This window comes from Lolium rigidum, chromosome 6 (genome assembly GCF_022539505.1).
Source record: "Lolium rigidum isolate FL_2022 chromosome 6, APGP_CSIRO_Lrig_0.1, whole genome shotgun sequence".
NCBI classification, from domain to species: domain Eukaryota; kingdom Viridiplantae; phylum Streptophyta; class Magnoliopsida; order Poales; family Poaceae; genus Lolium; species Lolium rigidum.
Window position 1 is genome coordinate 226,304,698 of NC_061513.1, and position 22,333 is coordinate 226,327,030.

The following is a 22,333-nucleotide window of genomic DNA, read 5'->3' on the forward strand; positions in this document are numbered from 1 at the left end:
TCGCCTCCGGCACCCTTCCGGAGAGGGGAATCATCACCCGGAGGACTCTACATCACCATGATCGCCTCCGGACTGATGTGTGAGTAGTTCATCCTTGGACTATGGGTCCATAGCAGTAGCTAGATGGTTGTCTTCTCCTCTTGTGCTATCATGTTTAGATCTTGTGAGCTGCCTATCATGATCAAGATCGTCTATTTGTAATGCTACATGTTGTGTTTGTTGGGATCCGATGAATACGGAATACTATGTCAAGTTGATTATTGATCTATCATATATGTGTTGTTTATGATCTTGCATGCTCTCCGTTGCTAGTAGAGGCTCTGGCCAAGTTGATACTTGTGACTCCAAGAGGGAGTATTTATACTCGATAGTGGGTTCATGCCTCCATTGAATCTGGGATAGTGACAGAAAGTTCTAAGGTTGTGGATGTGTTGTTGCCACTAGGGATAAAACATCAATGCTTTGTCTAAGGATATTTGTGTTGATTACATTACGCACCATACTTAATGCAATTGTCTCGTTGTTTGCAACTTAATACTGGAAGGGGTGCGGATGCTAACCCGAAGGTGGACTTTTTAGGCATAAATGCATGCTGGATAGCGGTCTATGTAATTTGTCGTAATGCCCTAAGTAAATCTCATATTATTCATCATGATATGTATGTGCATTGTTATGCCCTCTCTATTTGTCAATTGCCCAACTATAATTTGTTCACCCAACATGCTATTTCTTATTGGAGAGACACCACTAGTGAACTGTGGACCCCGGTCCATTCTTTTACATATGAATACAATCTACTGCAATCATTGTTCTCTGCTGCTCATTGCAAACAAACATCATTTTCCACACCATACGTTTAATCCTTTGTTTACAGCAAGCCGGTGAGATTGACAACCTCACTGTTAAGTTGGGGCAAAGTATTTTGATTGTGTTGTGTAGGTTCCACGTTGGCGCCGGAATCCCTGGTGTCAACTTTAATAATCAAATTTAATATGTTGTTAGTTCTGTTGATTGCACTCTGCATGTGATCTTGGTACTCTACATTTCGATAAATGTACTCAACAACCAACTTTCTTCTGTTCGTATAATCCTGCTTTAAATGATTATTGGTAAGGCAAAGTCCTAAATTTGAGCATTGTTTCACCAGTATTACACTAATACTGCTAACAAATACGTTATACATTGTTTCGCTCTTTTATTTCTCAATACAATACTAGAAGCTATAGTTCATATTACATATGTACTACCGGGTTAGCCAATTGGTAAAATAGGACTAACATAGATCCATTGGTATTTACTTCCGGAATCACATCAGACCATTGTCTTGCTCATTTGGGGCGATTGGACATTTTTCCTTATTTATCAGTTTGATTATTTCATCTTACTTCTAGAGATCTCTAAGTTGCTTCAGAATGTTAGTGTTCTCTTTGTGCCTGCAGTTAAGATGATTGTGCTTGCGTAGCTGATCAAATTTCTGTGCAGCTAGACTGTTTAGAGGTTCTTTGATACATATAGTCAAGAGAGGATCGTGCTTGCGTAGTTGATCAAATTTCCGTGAAGTTAGGCTGTTTAGAGGTTCTTTGATGCATATAGTAAAGAGGATGTCTCTAGATCTTCCATATTTTAACTTTTGAGTATTTCGTATTACTTACAAAGATTTCTCATTTTATTTAGTATGTGAGTGTTCCTGTTGTGCCTGTAGTTACTTGGTTGATAGATCTCCACAGAAATAGGCCGTTTAGAAGCCTTTTGTTCCTGCAGGTAAGAGGATGTGTCTTTAGGTCTTCCATATTTTAACTTCCATTTTGTTTTGTGCTCACTGGATAATATTCGTTAAGCTACTGCATAATTTTGAAGTAACAATGATGAAGTGACACTCCAATACATATAAAGTGCAGTGAACATCTCGAAACAAAACATTGATATATTGAATGAACATAGGGCTCAGCTTCCATCGGCTGCTTCAGTTCTTGCTTAGCTCGAGTTCATACAGCGCAATTGGGGAAGAATACGGAAGCGGAAAGAGGACACATAGATGTGTATAGTACAGAGGAGAAGGATACGGACAGTATTGTATTTTTACTGATTTTTTTTCTTTTGGAGAAAATGCATTCTTACTTGGAAGGACATATTAATGCCTTGCTTCCTGGCAGCAGTTCAATAGCGCTGCTCTTTTGCTTTATGGTTCTGTCTTGCGGCTACCATGGGACAAGTGATATCTCCGATGGTGGGTTTCAGTTCTTGGTGCATGTTCGTTTGAATTCGCAGACTTACAATTACCCGGGCTGCCAGTCAAGGTATCTAGACTCCCCATTTTATCCTCTCGGTATAGCCAGGCTAGGCGGATGGCCATCGCCACATCCCCTTATCTACATTGTGCGGCACATATTGTCCATGTCTTCGAGTAAACTCGAGCTCCCTGGTCGTTTGTGCCGAAGAACTAGATGTGATATCTCTTTCTAATTATGATTATCTTATATGTGAGTAGAAGAAATGTATGGTTATCTTAGTAATTAATGGATAAAGCTTCCCTGCAAAGCAACATTCAATCTACTATCCACCAATTAGTCTAATACTCTATGCAATTGGGTATGGCTTAATTTTTAGTAGATATTTATTTTCTTAGTTTTTATTCGATCCAAAGTAATATTTTAATACTTACATTATTATCAGTTGTCAAGTTGCAATTCAAAGTCTGGTTTTATTTGGAGCGGGGCGCCGCCCGTCGAGATTGCGTGCCATTGGCAGGTTCAGAGAGGGAAGATTGAGAGAATGTGGAAATAAGAGAAAAATAAATATGGGATGACCATGAAAAAAGAATGTAGAAAAATTACTTAGCCTATTACCTGGTCCAGTTTCACATAACGCATTAAAAAATGTACTGCCAACTAGACCATTTCATTATCTAACTAGCTGTTAGACGTTCTTTTGTACTCTCCTAGCCCTTCATACTCCAGTAATGATATGTAAATGCACCGGCACACTATGCTCATTTTGGATGAAATCTACAAAGATCATATAGGCAGAGAGGTCACTTTAATTAGCAAGATATGCATATGTTAACTTATGAACAAAATGAAACCTTAATTGGGGTATCTTTGAACCAATCGCCCTGAAGGAGTTGTTCCCAGCTCAGTCCTCAATGTGTAACTGTCGACCATTAAAAGTAATTTGTACACATAATATACACCCATGCACTTGCAACTAACCAATATAAATTCTCTTTTGCAGCAATTAAAAGCCAACAAATCGACTGGAGCATCCCTTCCTCTTTTGGGCAGAACAAAGTACTTCATGGCCATCTCTATCGCCTTTTCCCATTGAGAACAAGCAAGTGCGTCTATGCTTGCCCTATGCGAGAGCGCTCCACGATAGACACCTCGCGCGAAGGGGTTCGGTGCTGGACTTCGCTATTTTTTTACTGGTCCACATTCAGCCGTAATATGCCAGAACTCTCCTCTCACACGCCACCTCTCGTTCACACGCGACCTCTCCCCACCCGATGGCACGCCGCCGCCGCCGCTCCATCCCCTCCCAGCGCAGCAGCTGCTCCGTCGTCTCTCCTCAGGTGCATCCTCTTCCGATCTCCCCAACTTCTCCATGGATCCCAGCCCTCCCTGTCTCGCATCCTCAATCCAGTACTAATGAGATCTTGTCTGCCCCATCCTCCAGTAGGTTGTAGTGACTGGGAAAGGCGACGAGGGGTCGAGGCCATTGGTGCTGGATCTCCTGGCGGCGTACCGATGGATTCAGTCGATGGGGAAAAGAACACCACCGCTGTGGCGAGGGCAAACCCTAGCGTGGTAGGTAACCATCTCCCATCTTATTCAGATTTTTCTTTTCCTTCCTACTGGCCATGAATCCATTTTTTATTTGGTTGAGTTTGTGGTTCCTCTCAACTGTTTGATCCAAAATTAATTGACTGTCCCAATTTCTATTCTTTAGGTTCTTTTCAAATTTACTCAAATGGTAAAGAAAATTAATGTTGGAGCAGATGCTATGATTGGATTAAGTGGGACAACAATATCTTAATTATGCTTCATGTTCGATTTTTTGAAACAGATTCACGTGCTGAAGCTTTTGTGGTGATGGGATTAATTATGTGCATTCAGTACCAACAATGAATGTTGATGAATCCACTGTATATTCTTGGAATTAAGCGTCCTGTTCAGCAATTCGTGTCAGAGAAGGTATGAGTGCATCATTTTTCTTTCATTTACTTGCAGTTATAAATATTCGGCAAGTGCTCGGCTCAGCTACTCATGTGCTCAATATACTACTCTACGTTTGTAGAAACACAAAGCTATTTGTGGGAAAGTATTATTCATTAGAATAAGTAATACCGGAATGCATTTTTTCTGAACCTGATTGCTGACATAACTCCTAAATTTTTATTGATTAGAAGAAGTATTACCGTTTTCTGCCCGTGATTGGTGACATAACTTGCTGTTATGATACACCAATATCACGTATCACATGTAGTTGATTCATATAATTAGAACAAAGAGTATTTTGCGGCTTTACATTTTTTCGTGTCGATATTGCAGTATGTTCATTTGGAACTTCAAGATACACATTACTCATGTCACCTTTCCTTTTTTTCCCTTCTAAAACCTCTTCATTAATGAGGTTTAGGTTGCTCTGAATTTTGTTTTATCATATGTTTTAAAATAGTATTTTCACTCATTCTAGAGCCTTCACATCTGAAAGTTGGTTTGTGAGATTGCAACCGGTTTGATGTGCCCTTGTGTTTGAACAGTACCTTTTCTTCAATGGAGCTGTTACAGCTAATCTGAGGAAGCTAGCAAATATGTAAGCTTCAGGGACACTTTTCCAGAGATTTGTCATGTTATGTTCAGGCCATGCCTCATGTATTTAGTCTGTATTTTGTTTGGAAAATATCTCTTGTTTCTAGCAGTACGAGTATAGTGTATTGGCACTCTTTTAGTCTCGTGATTACATTTAGATAAAGTCTAAACCTGGAGAGTCGTTGGCTGTATTGGCACTATTTCGCTAACTGATTAACTTAATTTTGTGCAGTTTCTGTGGTGTAGCTCACCTCTTGTAGCATGCTGTGGTGTTTTCTTCTTCAGCTTAACCTGTTCTGCCACTACTAAATGGAGAGAGACATTGTCAGTTCTCTTTCTACACATCTAATAGCTCTTTATATTGTTACTGAAAAGAGGTAGATTGCAACTTCTCACGTTCATGATGAAAGATGAAGTTGCTCTAGAGATTTGAGTATTCTATTAAATTATGGGATTTTGAAATGGCCGGAGAATATTTTGTAACCTGCCTAAGTGTTAAGAAGAAAGTTATGTACTTCATTCTAAGAGAAACACAACAATTTATCAATACAATTAAACAAGTTCAAGTCAGTTGGTTCTTTCTTTTAATTTTCTTCTGATTGTTCTGGTCTAGATTCCAAGTTGTTAGCCTTTGGTGATTGCAAGTTTGTATATTTGCCAGATTGGATGTTTACCAAGGATTCTTTCCATGGGCATTGGAAGGTAGGAAATCACAGCTATTCCTATCATAGACCAGGTAATTTATTGTACTGCAAAAACTATCGAATAATCATAGAACTGGAGGAATATGAGACAGTGTTGGTCCCTACTCTTTTCAACTCATATACAACTTCTTATGTTCCCCTACAATAGTTAAATGTTTGCACCAATGCTTCCTTTTGGAATTTGAAGAGATATACTGTATCATGTTTAGATCATATCAAGGGACTGTTTATGTCTTGGTTTGTTACTCATTTTCCATAACTTAGTGTGTTTTGCCTCTCCTATCAATTCTCAGTGTTACAAAACTGACGCATAATAGTATTGTTAGTAAATACTCTTCTTGAGTAAAATTAATCATATATTTGTTAAATTGGCTGCATCAAAAAACCAGTGATTTTTCTATTTAGCCGAGCTGTTAAATGTGTTGGATCGCATGAGAATTTTTGATGTGTACATACAACGCCTTAGTTTAATGGTCTGCTGCAAGTGGGTATATTTTAATTCTTTGCGGCACAGAGTAGCACACACATACTTTCACAATAAAATTTTAATTTTTTCATCACTGTAATTTTCTTATCATTTATATGATTGGCGCAACATGAGTTTACGTAGCGCGCAGCTATTCAATGCACATTTCTAGAAACAAGCTTGCCATGGACCAACTATCCCACAGGTTATGCACCGTAAGTTGTTGTTGATGTTCAGTGAGCCAAGGTATTCTTTCCTATGAAGAGGGAAACACGACCTTCTGTTCAACTATATTGGATTGCTCAAACTTCTTGCCGATGACTTCATATATGAGACTACGGCTATATGTGCGGGGAGTGCTCAAACTTCTTGCTGATGACTTCATATAGGAGACTACGGCTATATGTGCGGACTTGAAAATAACTAGCTAGATGCTTAAACCATATTATGACCAGCTGACATGCAAGTCTGTATCAACAGGTGGTTCTGCTCTTTAAAACCATCTGTAATGACTCCTAGACCCCTTCCATTAGAAGTAGCAAGGACAAAACAACGACAACTCTGAATCATTTCAAAGAATATGGCTATGATGGGAAAGGTTGTTCTAAGATATGGAGACCAGTAGCACATTGTCACCGTCGCCTAGCTAAGATTTTGCAATACACTGGAGAAAACGAGGAAGGCCGATGCTCTTTATTTTGTTTCACATTGTCCTGGGAATTACTATAGAGTGTAACTATATTTACCTATCAGAATTTTTTTTTGATGCTACCTGTTCATTTTGCATATTGTTGTAAGTTTGATCATAAGCAGATACGGACTAGATTTCATACTACAGTGCAAATCTTGTGACTTTGAACAAAAGAAGCATGCACAATTATACTATTACACAACATTGTATTACAGGGCAATTTCGCGTGCCATTTTCTATTACCACTATTGAAATGTACCTATATCTTATGCCATGATTTTTATACCTGCCTTCTTATTTGTGTTGCTCTATTGTTTCATTTTGCTGCCGGGGTTTCTTAGTGTCTCGAAGTACCGTTTTACTAAGTTGTGCAACAAGCCCTAGCTTGCTATTGGGAACTGCTGGTGCTTGCATCTATTTATCTGACCCTAGGTCCAGGTACATCTGCCTCTTGCCCGTGAAGACAAACTTGATGCAGCTACTGACATCTCCAGGCGTTGTGATTAGCATGCACCTGACCGGCGAGGAGGCGTCCCAAGGTAAATTCTTACATCGAGTAAATTCGAGTGAATTATTTCTACTTTGAGTGCATCGTCTGTCTATTTTTTGGTATTTTAGGTTTATAAATGGGTAGGTTCTTGTTTATTATTGAAACAAAAATATATATACATATTCTCTGTGAATTTGGACATGAAATTTTGTGCATATCTGTCCTTTCATTTACTTTGATTTGTCAGTTGGCAGATTTTTTCACCTATGTTTCTCTTAACCTGCAGTGAATTTGAACATTAAATTATACATGTACTTAGAGTAAGTTCGAAAGTACGTCTAGAATGTTTAACTTGAACACATTGGTACAGAAGTACGTACCATTTCTGTATCGGTCTTCCTAGCTAAATCATACAACTCGCTCAACCATTCGTGGTAGTATGTTTCATTCGAGGTGCAGATATAGCATCTTCATTCCAAGATCCAAATGATTTTTTTCAATACTTTGCAGAAAAGCTTCTGACGGTTGTGAATGACATGTTTCTCCACATCAAAGGAAAAGGCAAGTCCGAGTCAGTTGAATCTTCAAATGGAGAGCCTGGTCCTCACACATAAAGGCGATGCTGCATCGGAGTTCATTAGACACATATTTATTGTTCTTGCTCTTGATCAGAATGGTCAACATGATATTCTTGCGAATATCTGTTGAACCATACTCAACCTATAGCTACTTTTTTTGGGTGTATTTTACTTCATACATTCATCTTACGTTTGTAGCTACACCAACACTCATTCAAGATAATTGTGGTTAAGTTGTAATTCATTACTTGTTGAGTACTCGGTCGATGTATACCTAACTTACTCCCTTCCAGCTATGTATGTTTCTATGACTAATGCCATCAGGCGCCTGATTGGCATGCACCTGACCGGCGAGGAGGCGCCCCATGGGGCGCCCCAACCACTAGTACTAGTAAAGGTGCACGTGCAACGCACGTCTTAAAAATCTACGATACAAATATGCCTTGTAAATCTTACTTCTCTTTCGGCATGTATTTTTACCAACGCCACTTAAATAGTTCCGATGACTCGGCGATGTAAACATACCCATGATCCGACATCTCATCACTTAAAATCCGTAATGCATATTTTTTATATAAATTAATTTAATGAAAAATACTAAATTCAACAACCAATCATTATTATTCTCTTTTTATAATTCGTTTTAAAGGTCCACCTATTTATGCAATCAATAATGCTTCGTTGTTGGCAGGAATATATATAATTTATAGCTTCATTCCTTTCACACTTCAAAATATGTACTACCAGCGACTTAAACCATCCAACGTATGCATTGTACAACGTTGACATAAAATTTGATGTGCAAAGTTTGTACAAATGAGCATGATGTAAAATGCTAGCCTTGGGTATTGGGAAATATAGCGCTTCATGTAAGAGTGATGAGATTAAAAACCAAATAGCCGTAAAGAGCAGCGCACATGTATGAAATGCTACATTGTGGATTGAATAAATCAAATAAGTGTAATGCAACGACAACCCTGTATGAATTGTACAAATATCTCACGTGACGTACTCCATGAATAAATATTTAGAATATTCATTACAAATATCATCAAGGAGATTTAAATTCATCAAATAATCGTACCGTAACATTTTTTAATCCTTAAAAGTTGCCCTCCACGGAATAAAAAAAATGCCACCTTGTTTTTCAAAGTACACGCACGCGCATACGATCAAACATGTGTGCCGGACTCCTCCAAAAATTTCCCCGAGAAAAGAAATTTGCAAACCTGCGCCCCTTACTCCCATTATCTCCCTCGATCGCTCACACAAAATTAGACAAGCCCCACACTCCAATCATTTTTTTTTTTTTTTTTTTTTTTTTGCAAATCCCCCACACACCAATCTGTATGCAAATCCGCTCCTCACTGGGTAGTACCGTACTTATCACCGTGTCCAGCTCCTTCCATCCACCTCACCTACCTACCAACTACCAACGCCCTGAGCCACCTCCCATGTCTCCCGGCTGCTCCGGCGACGGCGAGTTCTGGCTCACCCTCATCTTGCCCTTCGTGCCCCGGAGAGATCCTGGTCTCCTTCACTGTCTCCATGCCGCTCTGGCGACGGCGTCCTGCGTTCCTCACCTGCCTCGAAATCGCCCCGGCGAGGTCCGTCGCCCCTTCACCTGCCTCCCCACGGCCCCGGCGTGGTCCTGCGTCCCCTCGCCTATCTCCCCGCTGATCCCCGCCTCGTCTGGTCCTCACTCCCCAACATCGCCGCCAGGTCGAGCTCGGCAGCATGCTCGCGGGCGACCCAGCGTAGGCACCGATGGATGAGCAGGCGCGGGCACTTCTCCACCGGATTACCTTGTGCGGCCACCATGCGTTCGGGGGACCCACACAGCCCGCCTCTTCCTGCTGCTGTACAAGCTGATGAACCGGAGCAATCGCGGAGGGACGCTTTCTCCGGTGAATGGTCCACACCCTTGCTCCAGCGAATGGTCAGCGCCCCTCCAAGTTGATGGTGTTGAACTATTGATCACCCTGCAGCTCACTGGTCGACGATGCGCAGGTATATATTTCTGACTGGCCCTTCACCCTTTAATTGTGATTCATTGTGACCTCTAGTCTTGCCAATTACTTGGATAAATTGCTATATAATCACAATACTTGCTGTCGTAGTGTCTATTCTCTTGCTTGGTTCATGTCAAACCAAGGAATGAGTTTTGTGATAATTGGACAGTGTGTACTTTAATCGTTCTCAACTGCAAGGCTGCAAGTGTAGATCGACAATCGCATGTGCAAGTGTGTTGTGTGTGTGTACCTGTGGTTGGGTTGTCGTGTGCGCTCATCTTAGTAATTTTGTGAGACTGTGGGGTGAATTGGTTTTGATAAAAAAATCAGGATATGCTATGAATCTGTAGAAATTTACCTAGATTGTGCAGTGAATTGCTTTTGAACATTACTTGCCAATTGGCATATATACTTGGTTAGATTTAATCTCTGATGAGGTCAACATCCCACTCCTCCTCTGCTAATAAAATAAGGACAAGTACCATGAAAAAGTACTTAGACGATATCTACTCTTTGTTGTTATAACCCGGAAAGAGCATGTTCACTGTCTGCACTTTCATGTACTTTGTTTTATTCTCATAAATGTATCTATTTTTAACACTCTGCCGTCATCAGGCTGTTGAACTGATGCTTGTGGTTAATTACCTTTCTGAGACGGTCTATTCTTGGTATGGTAATTTTACTTGGGTTTGTGCAAATCAGTAAAGGATAGAATAGATTTACTTCAAATATGTGTGTCAATATATGCACACACTTTAGTATACCACCATAATTTTGTGCTCACCGTTGCAATTTTTTTACCTACCCTGGCTTTGCTTGTTGGTTATATCCTGAAATGGAGTGCGGTTGGATGATGACATATGGATATCTGATTGCACTATCCTGCAATTGTAGCAAAGCATTATGATAAACAAAGTATGACCATATATTGCAAAACCCTTCGTAAAGCATATTTGGTTGTTTCAGAGTTAGTTGCATTAATACATTTTGGATAAAAGAGTAACAAATCTGAACGTTCTATCAGGCTTGCAACAACTCATGAAAGGTTAGAGTCAAAAAAAAAAGTCAGTAGAAAGGGTGAAAATACTCTCGTCGGGATTGTTGAGAATGGGTATATATTCTGGGTCCTCACCTGGTCAATAAAGAGGGCTAAGCATGTAGTATAGATACAGGTGCAGGTCAGCGCATGTTTATTATTCATCCCCTTATGGTCATGTGGTTCATAGTTTCTGGTAATGTTTGCAGGTCAGCGCATGTTTATTATTCATCCCCTTATGGTCATGTGGTTCATAGTTTCTGGTAATGTTTGCAGGTCAGCGCATGTTTATTATTCATCCCCTTATGGTCATGTGGTTCATAGTTTCTGGTAATGTTTGCAGGTCAGCGCATGTTTATTATTCATCCCCTTATGGTCATGTGGTTCATAGTTTCTGGTAATGTTTGCATGGTAACCGTGAACCTCCGTATGCTATCTGCCTATCTTTATTTGCACTCTCATATTTTTTTAACTACTGCTTAGATGAATGGCTTTGGGCGTGGTACACACATCTGTACCATGCTGTCCAATTTTCATCTAAAAAGGCTTTGGATTTAATACAACTTTACGTTTTCATCTAAAAAGGCATCCCTCTTTTGTATTTCATTTTTTTATTATGTATCATTTCATTTAAGAAGTTAGATTGAGGCTACCTTTTTGTAACATGGAGGGCATGATATGCTCAGAAGTTTTTTTTTACCTTTTACTTATATTGGAACCTGACACAATGTGTCTTTCCCATACATTGCAGGGTAGAAAATAAGAAAGATTCCATGTGGTCTCTCTGGTTTCAGCCGGTAATATTTGATTTGAGGTAATCAGTGCGTGCAGCCCTGGTTTGCGTTAAAAAAATTACACAATGCTTTCATGATATTTGTATGAAATTGTAGCAGGGATAGGGCACATCAGTATGAAATATTCAATGTGAAAAATGCATGCTAAAACTTGTGAGATTTAAAGTTTGTTATTTGTCGAATGTGAATTCTGCATTTTTCTGAACTCTGATGCCTTTTCATCACATAGGATGAATTAATTTGTTTGGCATATATTTCTTGATGGACAATAGACTCTAACTTGCAGTCCTCCTGTTCTAAAATTTTGCCTAAGTGGATGAGTTGTGATTGGAAGGCATGTATGTTTTTGGCAGTCAGCATTTGTATCCTCATCCTAAGCTTATGGCCTAGATGTGTTTGGAGTTTTTTTGACATAGTAGTCCATGTTAAGATAGTGTTAATGCTTCTCCACAAATCTGTTTAAATCTCACAGTTATAAATCCACGTGGGCGCATGGTAGTTTGGTGAATATCGTAATCGATGTGGTACAATCTCGGCCAACTTAATACTGATATGTTTAAGCCCGAATGAAGCTATTCTACTGAAGGTGATTCCTGAATCTGAATTCTTAGTACGACAATATTGACCGAGAGCACTTAGTTCTGAAAACCGATTATATATACCAGTTCTTTCAGTCCTAAGAGAGCACTCAGTTATGAAACTGATTTTATTACACCAGAAGTTGACTGCTCAATTACATATAAAAGAGTTGTCTTATAGAATTCCCTTTCATAGTTTCTAACTCATTCTGATTATTTTGCCTGCAGTGTTAAGAGAGCATTCAGTTGTGAAAATCGATTCTCCTGGTTCTAGATGGCATCCATGCTTAACAGGTATACAAAGCTAGGAAATTGATTGAAAAAGAAAGAAGTTGTAGATACATGCATTGAGGGAGATTTCAAGTTGTCTGACCTAAAGGAATTGCAGGTGTGTGCGGCAGAATGTTGTCTCCACGGCGCCTGGAAGTGTTCCGACGGCGATCGGCGTGTGGGATTGTCTCCGGCGGCGATTGGCGAGCGGGAATGTTGTCATGCTGGATTGTTTCGGCGGCGATCGTGGAGGCTGGAGAGCGGGAGCGCTTTGGCGGCGATCGTGGTTGTTGGTTAGCGGGATCGCTACGGTGGCGAGCAGGAGTGCTGGCGAGCGGGAGTGCTACGACGGCGATCATGGTACCTGGCGAGCGGGAGAGCTTCGGCAGGGAGCAGGAGTGCTGCGGCGGCGAGCACGAGCGGTGGCGAGCGGGAGCGCTGCGTGCTAGCAATCGGGACGGTTGGGGTGAGTCGTTTTTTTTTTGTTAGACATGGTGTGCGTGCGTGGGTTGGTTGTTTGTGGGTGAGGTGTACCGATTGGAAAACAGAGTCTGTGCGTGGAAACGGGTGTTCCGCTCCATCAAACATGGAGACGATGTGGTGCGTTGGATAAAGTGATCGTACGTCCCAAATTGTCCGGATCAGCCCCTCTGGGGCTTTTATTAGTAGTAGAATAGAATAGAATTACTTGAGTTCATGGCCATGCAAATCTGCTCAGAATTTAGTTATGGCTGAAGGACTACTTGGTTCGAACAATTCATTGCTACGACTGTGCAGTGTTCAGTTGAATAAAATGGATGCTAGAGATGGATCAAAGGAATGTGCATTCAGCAGAGAGTGGTCCTACTCGGTAGTGCATCTACCAAATAATCATATAACTGCTGCGGCGTGCCGCCGTGAACACCACTGCCACAAGGCCTTTGAGGATGTCCGCATCACCTCACAGGAGGCACAAATTGTTCATACAGTGCACTAGATCTTTTGTAATCGGAGGCACGGATAGTTTGCATAGTATGTTTTCTTTGCCTATGTATTACACTATGTAATGGGAACATGTTTCCAGTTATAATATCTAAATTATGGAATGACATTTTTTTCCTGCTGTCAGTATTGCATCACATTGCCATTTACAAAGTAGATTTAGATTCTGATTTTTAAAGTGGCCGAGGCTTTGTATTGGTTTTCATGGAGCAAGTTAGATGTTCTGTCAATCACTACCTAACATCATTGTGCTGGATGGTTTTTTATGTTGTTTATCCCCCGAATCCCACCACACCTCCATATCGCCACCCTAATCTAAAATGCAAACATGCCGCCGCGCCTGCCATTGGTAGTTCTGTCTTACAAAGGAACAAGAGACTTCCTACTCAAGAGCTAGCATTAATAACCATTTCTAGACACATCTCCCCTCCTTTTTTTTATGTAGTTCGTGTTCTAGGTTCAGTCAATGTCATACTTTGTAAAATTTGACCAAAAATATAAGAAAAAATATCAATATTTATCATACCAAATACAGATAATACGAAAGTATACTTTACGTTGATTCTAATGCAATAAATTTTGTATCATAGATGTTAATATTTTTCGTAAATATTTAGTCAAAGTTTAAGAGTTTGACTTTGACTAAACCTAGAACCAAAGTAATTGTGAACGGAGGGAGAATATGCTTGGTCCTCCAGTTGACTGTTATGGGTTGTTCACAGCGGGAGCAATCTTGCCAGTTGGTGCACCTGCCTCTTTGTGTGAGTCCAGCAACTCAGTCCCCAGCGTATAGGTTGATAAACTAACAAGTGTAAACATCATAACATTCGTTATCCTTTTTGCTCTTCTGTTTGAGCGCCTGCATGTCCATGAGATGAGATTAATTGAATGAAAAATCGTTGCAAAAAATAAAAGAAAAAATGATCATGTGTTTGAGGTAATACCACACAGGGTCGTTAGGTTTAGGTTCGATTTGCACAGAAAGATGCTGGAGCAGTTGTCTGTTCTGAAAGCCTTCCCCCCAAAGGCCCGTGTCATATCTTCGTTCGGTCATGGCAATCTGATCGTACAACTCTTGTTTCTTCTTTCTGATTTGCCTCAAGGCATCCATTTTCCCATCTTGAGACCTTGCAGCAGGAAGCTGGCAATAGGTACAAAATTAGCTTAGAATACTAGCAGCAGATAGTGGATAAAAAGAACACTAAGTGCTGCAATTTCCTTCACAAAAACAACTACCGACAGATTCATGGATGAGATGCTATATGTTTTTTTTTTTGCTTTTAGTCCGATTCAATAGATGGATCGTGGCTATGACAGTTCTGGAATGTATTTGATTGGGACATCCCTATCACATAGGAACACTGTTCAAAAACTAGGCCGATTCAACGATTACTAGGCCGATTAATCGCTACTAGGGGCTTGACCGTGTCGATTACCATTAATCTCTTGTGTTAATCCTTTAGCCCGATTAATCAGTCCGAAAGTCCGATTACTAGGTATTTTCCCGATTAACTACCACACCTGGTCAAAAAAGTTACAATATTTTCAATGCGTATCGCAAATACAGGCGCTACCCCTCCCCAATAAAGTAGATTTTGCAAGGGTCCCGCTTGATGGAAGCCTCCAATAGCTTCATTTCCACTATTGCCAAATAGTTTCTTGCCCTCCTAGACCAGTTACTCATAGTTTCCCAGACCTCATATTACAGGAGCTCGATCACCATGAGGAGCTCGTCCAGGAACTGGAGGACGCCTTCAATAGGTTAGGTGGTTGAGGTGTAAGAGGGGTCGTACCCTAGGTAGGTGGTGGAAGAATATAAACTTCAGAGGTGAGAGGAGAAGAAGTGGAAGGAATGAACGCGGCTTCGGCTAGTGGATCCTGATTCGCTCCTGACCTTAAAGATTAGGTCATGGAGGAGAAGCGTACAAGTTTTTCTAGGATTTTAGGCTTTAGAGAAGTAGGGAGAGACATATAGAGGCTCATATACTATTATTTTTTCTTATATAAATTGTTTTAAGTGCTAATTTGTGTAGGTTGCACCGATTAATAGCCGCCCGATTAAATCAGTTAATCATCCGAATTCCGATTAATCGCTACTCCCAAGCCAACCGAGCAGTTAACGATTACCGATTTCCTTAACATTGCATAGGAAGAGTATCAAGTGTTCATAAGAGATACATATGTCATCCGCAAAGAATTACTAACCTATGTCCTATGGCCATAATTAGGATTATAAAAAAAACTAGCTAGGAGGCGTATATAATCCTGGGGTAAGTAATCCCCATCTTGTTGTTTTGAAAACAATTTCAATTATGAGACCTACAGTTTGCAGAGCACAGTAACTAGTTGCCAATCGAAAAGAATATGTGATTCTTGTACCTCAGCGTTGCTGATTGGTGGGTGGGTAGCACCGGAAGGAATAGGCCGGCGAGAAGAGGCTGCAGGCGGCGGACCGCTGTGGATGAGCCTCCTTGGCAACTCTGTTTGGGTTCGCTGGAGCACGTAGCTAACCAACCTCCTCGACGCATACCGAATCGCCGCTGCCATGGCCGTTCTCGCTCTCTTCTGATTCTGATCCTCGCCTCGTCTCGCCTGTGTTGTGCAATTTTATCAATAGATTGCGAATCTAGGCTCTTTATATAGTCGGCAACTGTGTTCCGAGTCCGTCAAGATCACGACCACCGTCTCCTAATCCCACCATGAAACCCCAATCCGAGTCCGGCCCAGCTAGGGAAAAAAATCACAAGAATTCATGGGATGTGGTGAGCGTACTTACTTTAGGGATTCTTCCAACTTCTAGGTTAGGGTTCCTCGATCGCCTTCCGCCGCCGCCGCTGGCTCCGACCTATTTTTTTATGTGTGGAATTACAAGTTGTAACTGAAGGCAGCGTGCACCTGATTTCTCGACTACCATCTCTCTCCAGCAGGTTCGGCCCATGTTTCTCAATCGAAAGCCCTATCCAGCCCATTATTCGGTACCAGTATCTCTATATCTATAAAAAGCCAAAACTGTTCTATTTTTTTTCGACAACAGCATATATTAATATCGAAGATACCAATTATATCCAGCCTCTACAACAACGCATTGTCCTAGCGGCCTTACGGATGTACGCAGTGAAAAAAAGAAAGAAGAATTACAGGAAAAAAGAAAAATCCCGCTACGGTAGTTTAAACATTGAAACAATAGCACTAACACCACCAAGACAACATCATAAATCCAACTTCTTCAAAAGCGGTGCCTCCAAGAAGGGAACAGTGCACAAGCGATGTCGTCGCCCGATCAAAGATCTGGGTTTTCACCCTGAAGAAGGTCATCACTCTCAAAACAATGCCTTCAACAAGGCCATTGCCAGGCACAACCAATTAAGGCCAGACCTTAGATTTTTACCCTGAAAGATAAGACTTTGGTCTTCTCCTGTGCAGTCGCCCCCACTTGCATGCCGTTGCTCCAAGTCATGAACCACCAAGCCAACTCCTCCTCGCCCCACATAACGGATCCTCCATTGCTAGTCCTCAGATATCGGCCTTCATGCCATTCTCTGTCAGGACCATGGAACGAGAACATGCCCCATGATATTAACAGCCAGCAGAGCTTCGAATCACTCCCTCTGAAACCAAACGACCAGAGTAAAATATGGGTGCGCACGACCGAGTCCCACCCGATCCAGCAGTCTCCAGGCGTGAATCGCCCATGGAAGATCGCCGGCGGCGCCTCCCGGAACCCGTCACTCTAGCCAGATCAATGGGGACACAGGTCTGGCAGATCATCATCTTGACACAAAAAAGAATCCTAGGACCGCCGCCTTTATTCAGGTCGCGCCCCCATGTCGACGACCATCCCAGACCGGCCAAGGTTGCCGCCGGAGACACCAAGCGCAAATCGCGTTGTCCGAAGACACCACACACGCCCTGGGCACCTCCGCAGCCGAACGTCAGCCCACCACCGGCGACATCAGCCATCGCCGGCTTCCACACCTCTCCACCTCGCCGCCGGAACGCGATGACAGATCGAAAGATCCAGCACCACCATCCGCAGGCTGACCCTCTCCGACGAAGAAGAGAGCCGCCTCCACCGTCGAACACAAGGCTGCTGCCCCGGGCGACCTTGTGTCGCGGGAGAAGCCCGAGACCATCTCCACACACCGGTGAGAGGCTGGGGGGAAATGGCGCAGACCATGGGCCTTGCCGCCGCGCACCACCAGCCCCTGCCGGCGTGCTACGAAGGGAGCCGATGGGAGGAGGGGGGCACAGCGCAGAATGCTGCCGCCGCCCATCACCATCCGCACCGACCGCTCGCAGCTTCGAGGAGGAGGGGTCCCGTCCGCCGCGCTTCAACGGGGAAGGGCCCCCGCCTCTGCCACGCCCCGCGGTCTTTGCCCCGGCGGCGCTACCGGCGGCGGCGGCGGTTAGGGTTGGGAGGGGTGCGGGAGGGTGCGGGAGTTAGGGTTTCGTCCTACATATTTTTAATATGATCATTTTTTCCAACGCACCAGAATCAACGCAATCACACGAAAAAGGAAACTCCACCTTTTGAACGCAACAGAATCAACACAATACCTTACACGAAAAAGGAAACTACACCTTTTGAAGGCAATAGAATCAACGCATTACCATACATTACCATAAAGACGAAAGGAAACTCCATTTCGCATCAACACATAAGAAAGGAAACTACATCATGAGAACCAACCTGAGGTTGGGTGGTTAGGAGGGTGGTTGTACCCCAGCCCACCAGAGTTTAAATCCCAGATTTGACATCTGTGTGTCTCATAAAGGCGGAATATTCATTCAGTGGGAGGCGACGTTCCCGTCGACAGCGAGGCGCCTGTAGTGACTTCGTCAATTTCAAGATCCAATCTGCCGGCTCAGTCTTCCGGAGGTGCTCATAGGGGTAGGGTGTGCGTGTGTGCGTTCATAGGGGTGGATGTATGCGCGTGTATGTGAGCGCCTGCGTTTGTACTGTGTTTCTCAAAATAAAAAAAAAGGAAACTACATCATTTCGCACCAAACGCAATACCATACAGACGAACGGGAACTCCATCATTTCAGGGATTTCAGGGAGGAGAAAGGAAACTACACCTTTTGAAGGCAACATAATCAACGCATCACTAGAAACTCCATCATTTCAGGGATTTTAGGGATTTCGCATCAACACAGAAGAAACGAAACTACATCATTTCGCACCAACTAGATCAGTACTTGCCCCGGATCTCTACAATTTCACATCTCCAAACCAGAGAAGTCCATCAGATTTCTTGGTGAGTGCATATAAAGGGTACCCTCAAGCATGGCTGGGCGAGAGACCTCCTATAATCACACCTTTAATACAAAGGTGTATGGATCATCTGGGAGAGTTTACAATCTGTGTTCGGATCATCAAGGAGAGTGAAGGTACGTAATCACACCTCTAAGCTGTATGCCCATCTGAAATTGGTTGTCATCAGAGCGAATTCCCCATCATTTGAATCGGAGGAAGTAGTGTATTTCTTTCTCCTGCATGCATTCGACAAAAGTAGTATCTCGGTCTTTCGCCCCTCCATTGTAATCTGTAGGAATTGCGTGTATGAGTTACTCCTATGCACCCTGATCTGTAGATAATTTCTATTGATCAGCACCTTTTGAAAAATGCATATGGTGCACAGAAATCATGTGGGATTTCAGGTTAGGCACGTCCTAATAAACCTTCACTTCTTCTATTCATGTCGAATTGGATCGTGAATAAAAGGGTCTAGATGACAAAGTAGCAATATAATCCTCCAAACAGGCCATAAAACACTGGAAATTTGCAATAAATAAATCTCAAGAATGCTGCAACATGCAAACTAATGGGAATCCCCTCACCTGTGAGCACTATTATGTGTTGTTGCTACGGCGTCTCCTTACTGCTGAAGCGACAGCTCGCTTATACACTACTTATCTGCACCAACAAATCAAAGAACTCGATCTGAGATTCATCATATAAAACTCTAGGATTTCAAAGGAGACGAATGTCCCACCATTATTTGCCAGCGTCAATGCATCCTCAAGATGAACAGTCATAATGTAGGAAATGCCTCTAGACTAATCAATGTTTCCTTTTACATCTAGAGAGTAACCTATTTTTTAGATAGTAGAGATAAGCTGATCACACCTCTTAATTGGTTGGCATGATGGTTGTTTCCCCTCTAAATTTGTTGGAAAGTAGATGCCTGAGTATTGAAAGTTTATGTTCATGCTTTCGGATGGAAAGAAAGATATACCTTTCATGGAATTGCTTCAAACTTTATGTTTATCTTATATAATTGTTTCATCTCCTACATCTCTCTGTACCCAAATAACATGATGTTGACACTTTGGCATGATCAACTTCGAGGAAAGTCATCTGAATGTCACATGCACAGATTAATTTTGCCATCCATGTGCTAATTCACTGATTTATTTCATTTGCCATCCATGTGCTAAATTTGGAGTATATAAAGCACATCAGGAAATTTTCTCTCAAAAGCATATGTTAGTTGGAACTTCCGTAGAGATAGTGTAACATGTAGATTAGGCTGGATCCTATACACCTACTAAGCTACTTTTTCTATTGACATTCAACCTTAGTCAAGATAAGGCTACGCTGGGCTAGACAGCAAAAAAAGAAGTGTAATAATCAGTCCTATCCTAAGGCTTACTAGCACCATGGTTTTAACATAGTCTCTCAACAAGTAAAATCTGGCATAGTACTCTGGATGCAACAAATAATAATGTGGGGAATGTTCGCATAGTTGTCCTTTCAAGAACTAAGTGAATGGTCCTTTCAAGAACTAAGTGAATGAATATGATCTTGTTGACTATCTTTTTATTTTCTAACTCTTGGTTATCTTGATATAGATGGGCACAACCGTTTTACCCATGGAAGTGACGAACGAAGAACAAATTAAAGACTACATCATGTGTTTCCCTCCAAAAACTAATAATATTCAGAAATTACCTCCAGATTGTATCGAAGACAGCCATTGTCCAGTAATAAAATCTGGATCAGCAATAAAATGGCATCAGCAAGAATGGCACTATCAATTTTGGACCTCAATTGCACTCCTCCACCAGAAGAGGACCTCAACATACATGAAGAAGAAGAGGACGATCATAGTCAAAATGCAGGTATACTCTACTCCTGGAGTAGCTTCTGAAAGTTATCTCATACATGAACTCCTAGAGTGGCAGAAACTGAAAACCCAATGAAAAATGTCAGTAAGTGTTCATTCTGATCCAATACAGATGGTCAAGGATGCAGTTTCTTGACTTAGCAGCCTAACCATCAGCTTGATCAACAACGGAGGCATCTTTGCAGCTATGACTTCTACCCTGCACCACTTCTCTGCTTGCTTTCCCTTTGATCCAAGTAAATACAACCTTCACAAATTTAGGAACTCAAATTTAGCACGACAGCAAGTAAGTTACTGCCTGAAATTGTAAAGAGTCGCAAATTTGAAGACCTGCTGAAGAAGTTTCTCTTCAGGTACTATTTTACATAAGCAGTTACGAATATCTTCATGTTCATGGGATGAAGCGGAAGTTGAAAGCCATGGAAGGAACACTGCCAGCATGTTTACAGAATTGCCACACTAAATCGATCTGCTCTTCAAAATTTCTTGGTAAGCAACAGGAAGACCTACAAAATTCAGTTGATCAGACACCAATAGGTATGACATATGATCTTATAATGCAGACACCACAGCAGATGCATGACCATGGGAACACATAATGCAACTAAAAATCTAACACACTTTTAAACTCCCAGATATAGGTTCTGGTTCATACAAGTTAATATTGCAACCCACTTCTCTGTATGGGCTACTCACCAAACTGAAGTCAAAGCTTTTCATCGATAATGAGAGGCAAGCATTGAGAGGCATCTTTACAGTACAGCAACAACGTACACAAGAACTGACACACATTTTTCTGATCACTAATTGGAGTCTACGATATTGCGCTATATCATCAAATTGTAGTAAGTTGCAGTTTACACCTGCTAGATGACACAACGTGTGTTAGAATGTAGTGTTTACTTTACTAAACTGCTTAATAGTTAATATACATGAGTATTCTAACCCTTTCTGTTTTCTAAATGTTGTAGGAGTTTTGAAATCAACTGACGAGAACCATATTGTCTTTGAGCCAGTAGCTGCTGAGCTAGCAGCTTATCGTCTAACACTTGGCCCAACTCGTCTATCTATACTAACCCGTGTCATGACGTTTCTACGACAATGGCTGACCATACGGTACTACACGAACCTTCGGCTCGGGAGGCTGTAAAGCCTCTCAGATTGCTCTGGTGGTCCGAACCTGACTTCGGGTGTCCTATTAGTCTGAATTATGTCTCTACAAAATAAAAAGTTTATTGTCCACTCAGCTTTTTAACCTTGTGTAATATGCACGGTCCATGTGACATTTTTGTAATAATTGTACTGCTATATTCAAGTTATTTCTTTTACGCCTGTGCTTGATATTAATTATCTGAGTTACACGACCACACTGTATACATATTAACTGATTCTAACTATAAGTAGCTCCACGCAACTGTTTTTACTGAAAGTAACTTAGTGAAAAGGAGAACGGAATAAGATAACTATGAAAAGTAGTACTTCTACAGAATGGTCCTGAGGAAAACTTTTCACGACTAAAATCAGAGGTGGTGGTGATACAGTAGCCAACACTTTGTCGCCGGGTGGCACAAGTAAAATATGAACACATCAAATGGAGCATCATGGTTGAGAACTCATCTGCCAGGTGATCCTCAATGGAGCGAGCGTTGATAGCATCCATCCAATCACGGAAAGCAGGACCATGATAGCTGCATAAATTCACAAAAAATGTAAGAAGCACGGAGCGGGGGAGCTAACTACAATTAGAACACACAATCGTAGTTAACACTTAGCAGGATATGGGCATTTACCTGCT

The 22,333-nt window shown here is 41.7% G+C and overlaps 1 protein-coding gene and 3 long non-coding RNA genes across 7 annotated transcripts; 2 read left to right on the forward strand and 2 right to left on the reverse strand.

The window, feature by feature from the left end:
- Window positions 1–3,438: 3,438 nt before the first annotated feature.
- On the forward strand, window positions 3,439–8,002 carry LOC124668290. Of its 3 annotated transcripts, none has more exons than XR_006991637.1 (6): window positions 3,439–3,568; window positions 3,673–3,803; window positions 4,063–4,190; window positions 4,693–4,812; window positions 5,041–7,208; window positions 7,670–8,002. It is a non-coding gene; the product is annotated as an uncharacterized LOC124668290 (long non-coding RNA). The 3 variants fall into 3 exon arrangements; XR_006991634.1 differs by having other exon boundaries at window positions 4,760–4,812; XR_006991635.1 differs by having other exon boundaries at window positions 3,441–3,568; window positions 3,676–3,803; window positions 4,760–4,812.
- A 1,491-nt stretch (window positions 8,003–9,493) lies between these two features.
- On the forward strand, window positions 9,494–12,719 carry LOC124666253. 2 transcript variants are annotated; one of them, XR_006990842.1, is made up of 4 exons: window positions 9,494–9,747; window positions 10,928–11,599; window positions 12,386–12,451; window positions 12,546–12,719. It is a non-coding gene; the product is annotated as an uncharacterized LOC124666253 (long non-coding RNA). The 2 variants fall into 2 exon arrangements; XR_006990841.1 differs by having other exon boundaries at window positions 9,494–11,599.
- Window positions 12,720–13,944: 1,225 nt separating this feature from the next.
- Window positions 13,945–16,292, reverse strand: LOC124668027. Its single transcript, XM_047205231.1, has 4 exons — window positions 16,185–16,292; window positions 15,788–16,000; window positions 14,353–14,549; window positions 13,945–14,267 (listed from the first exon to the last, which is right to left on the reverse strand). The coding sequence occupies exons 2-4, from the start codon at window positions 15,953–15,955 to the stop codon at window positions 14,114–14,116; spliced, it is 519 nt and encodes a 172-aa protein (XP_047061187.1). The 5' UTR covers window positions 15,956–16,000; window positions 16,185–16,292; the 3' UTR covers window positions 13,945–14,113.
- A 2,313-nt stretch (window positions 16,293–18,605) lies between these two features.
- LOC124666953 lies at window positions 18,606–22,222 on the reverse strand. The gene is made up of 5 exons (XR_006991093.1): window positions 20,869–22,222; window positions 20,689–20,785; window positions 20,364–20,599; window positions 19,250–19,325; window positions 18,606–18,996 (listed from the first exon to the last, which is right to left on the reverse strand). It is a non-coding gene; the product is annotated as an uncharacterized LOC124666953 (long non-coding RNA).
- Between the last annotated feature and the right edge of the window lie 111 nt (window positions 22,223–22,333).

Bases quoted from the DNA above. Each gene is read 5' to 3' on its own strand.
- LOC124668027 (XM_047205231.1), bottom strand. From the start codon at position 15,955: ATGGCAGCGGCGATTCGGTATGCGTCGAGGAGGTTGGTTAGCTACGTG. The intron at 14,550-15,787 runs GTACAAGAATCA...ACCTATTGCCAG, and splicing joins CACCAATCAGCAACGCTGAG to CTTCCTGCTGCAAGGTCTCA. The intron at 14,268-14,352 runs GTATTACCTCAA...ATGGACATGCAG, and splicing joins AAACCTAACGACCCTGTGTG to GCGCTCAAACAGAAGAGCAA.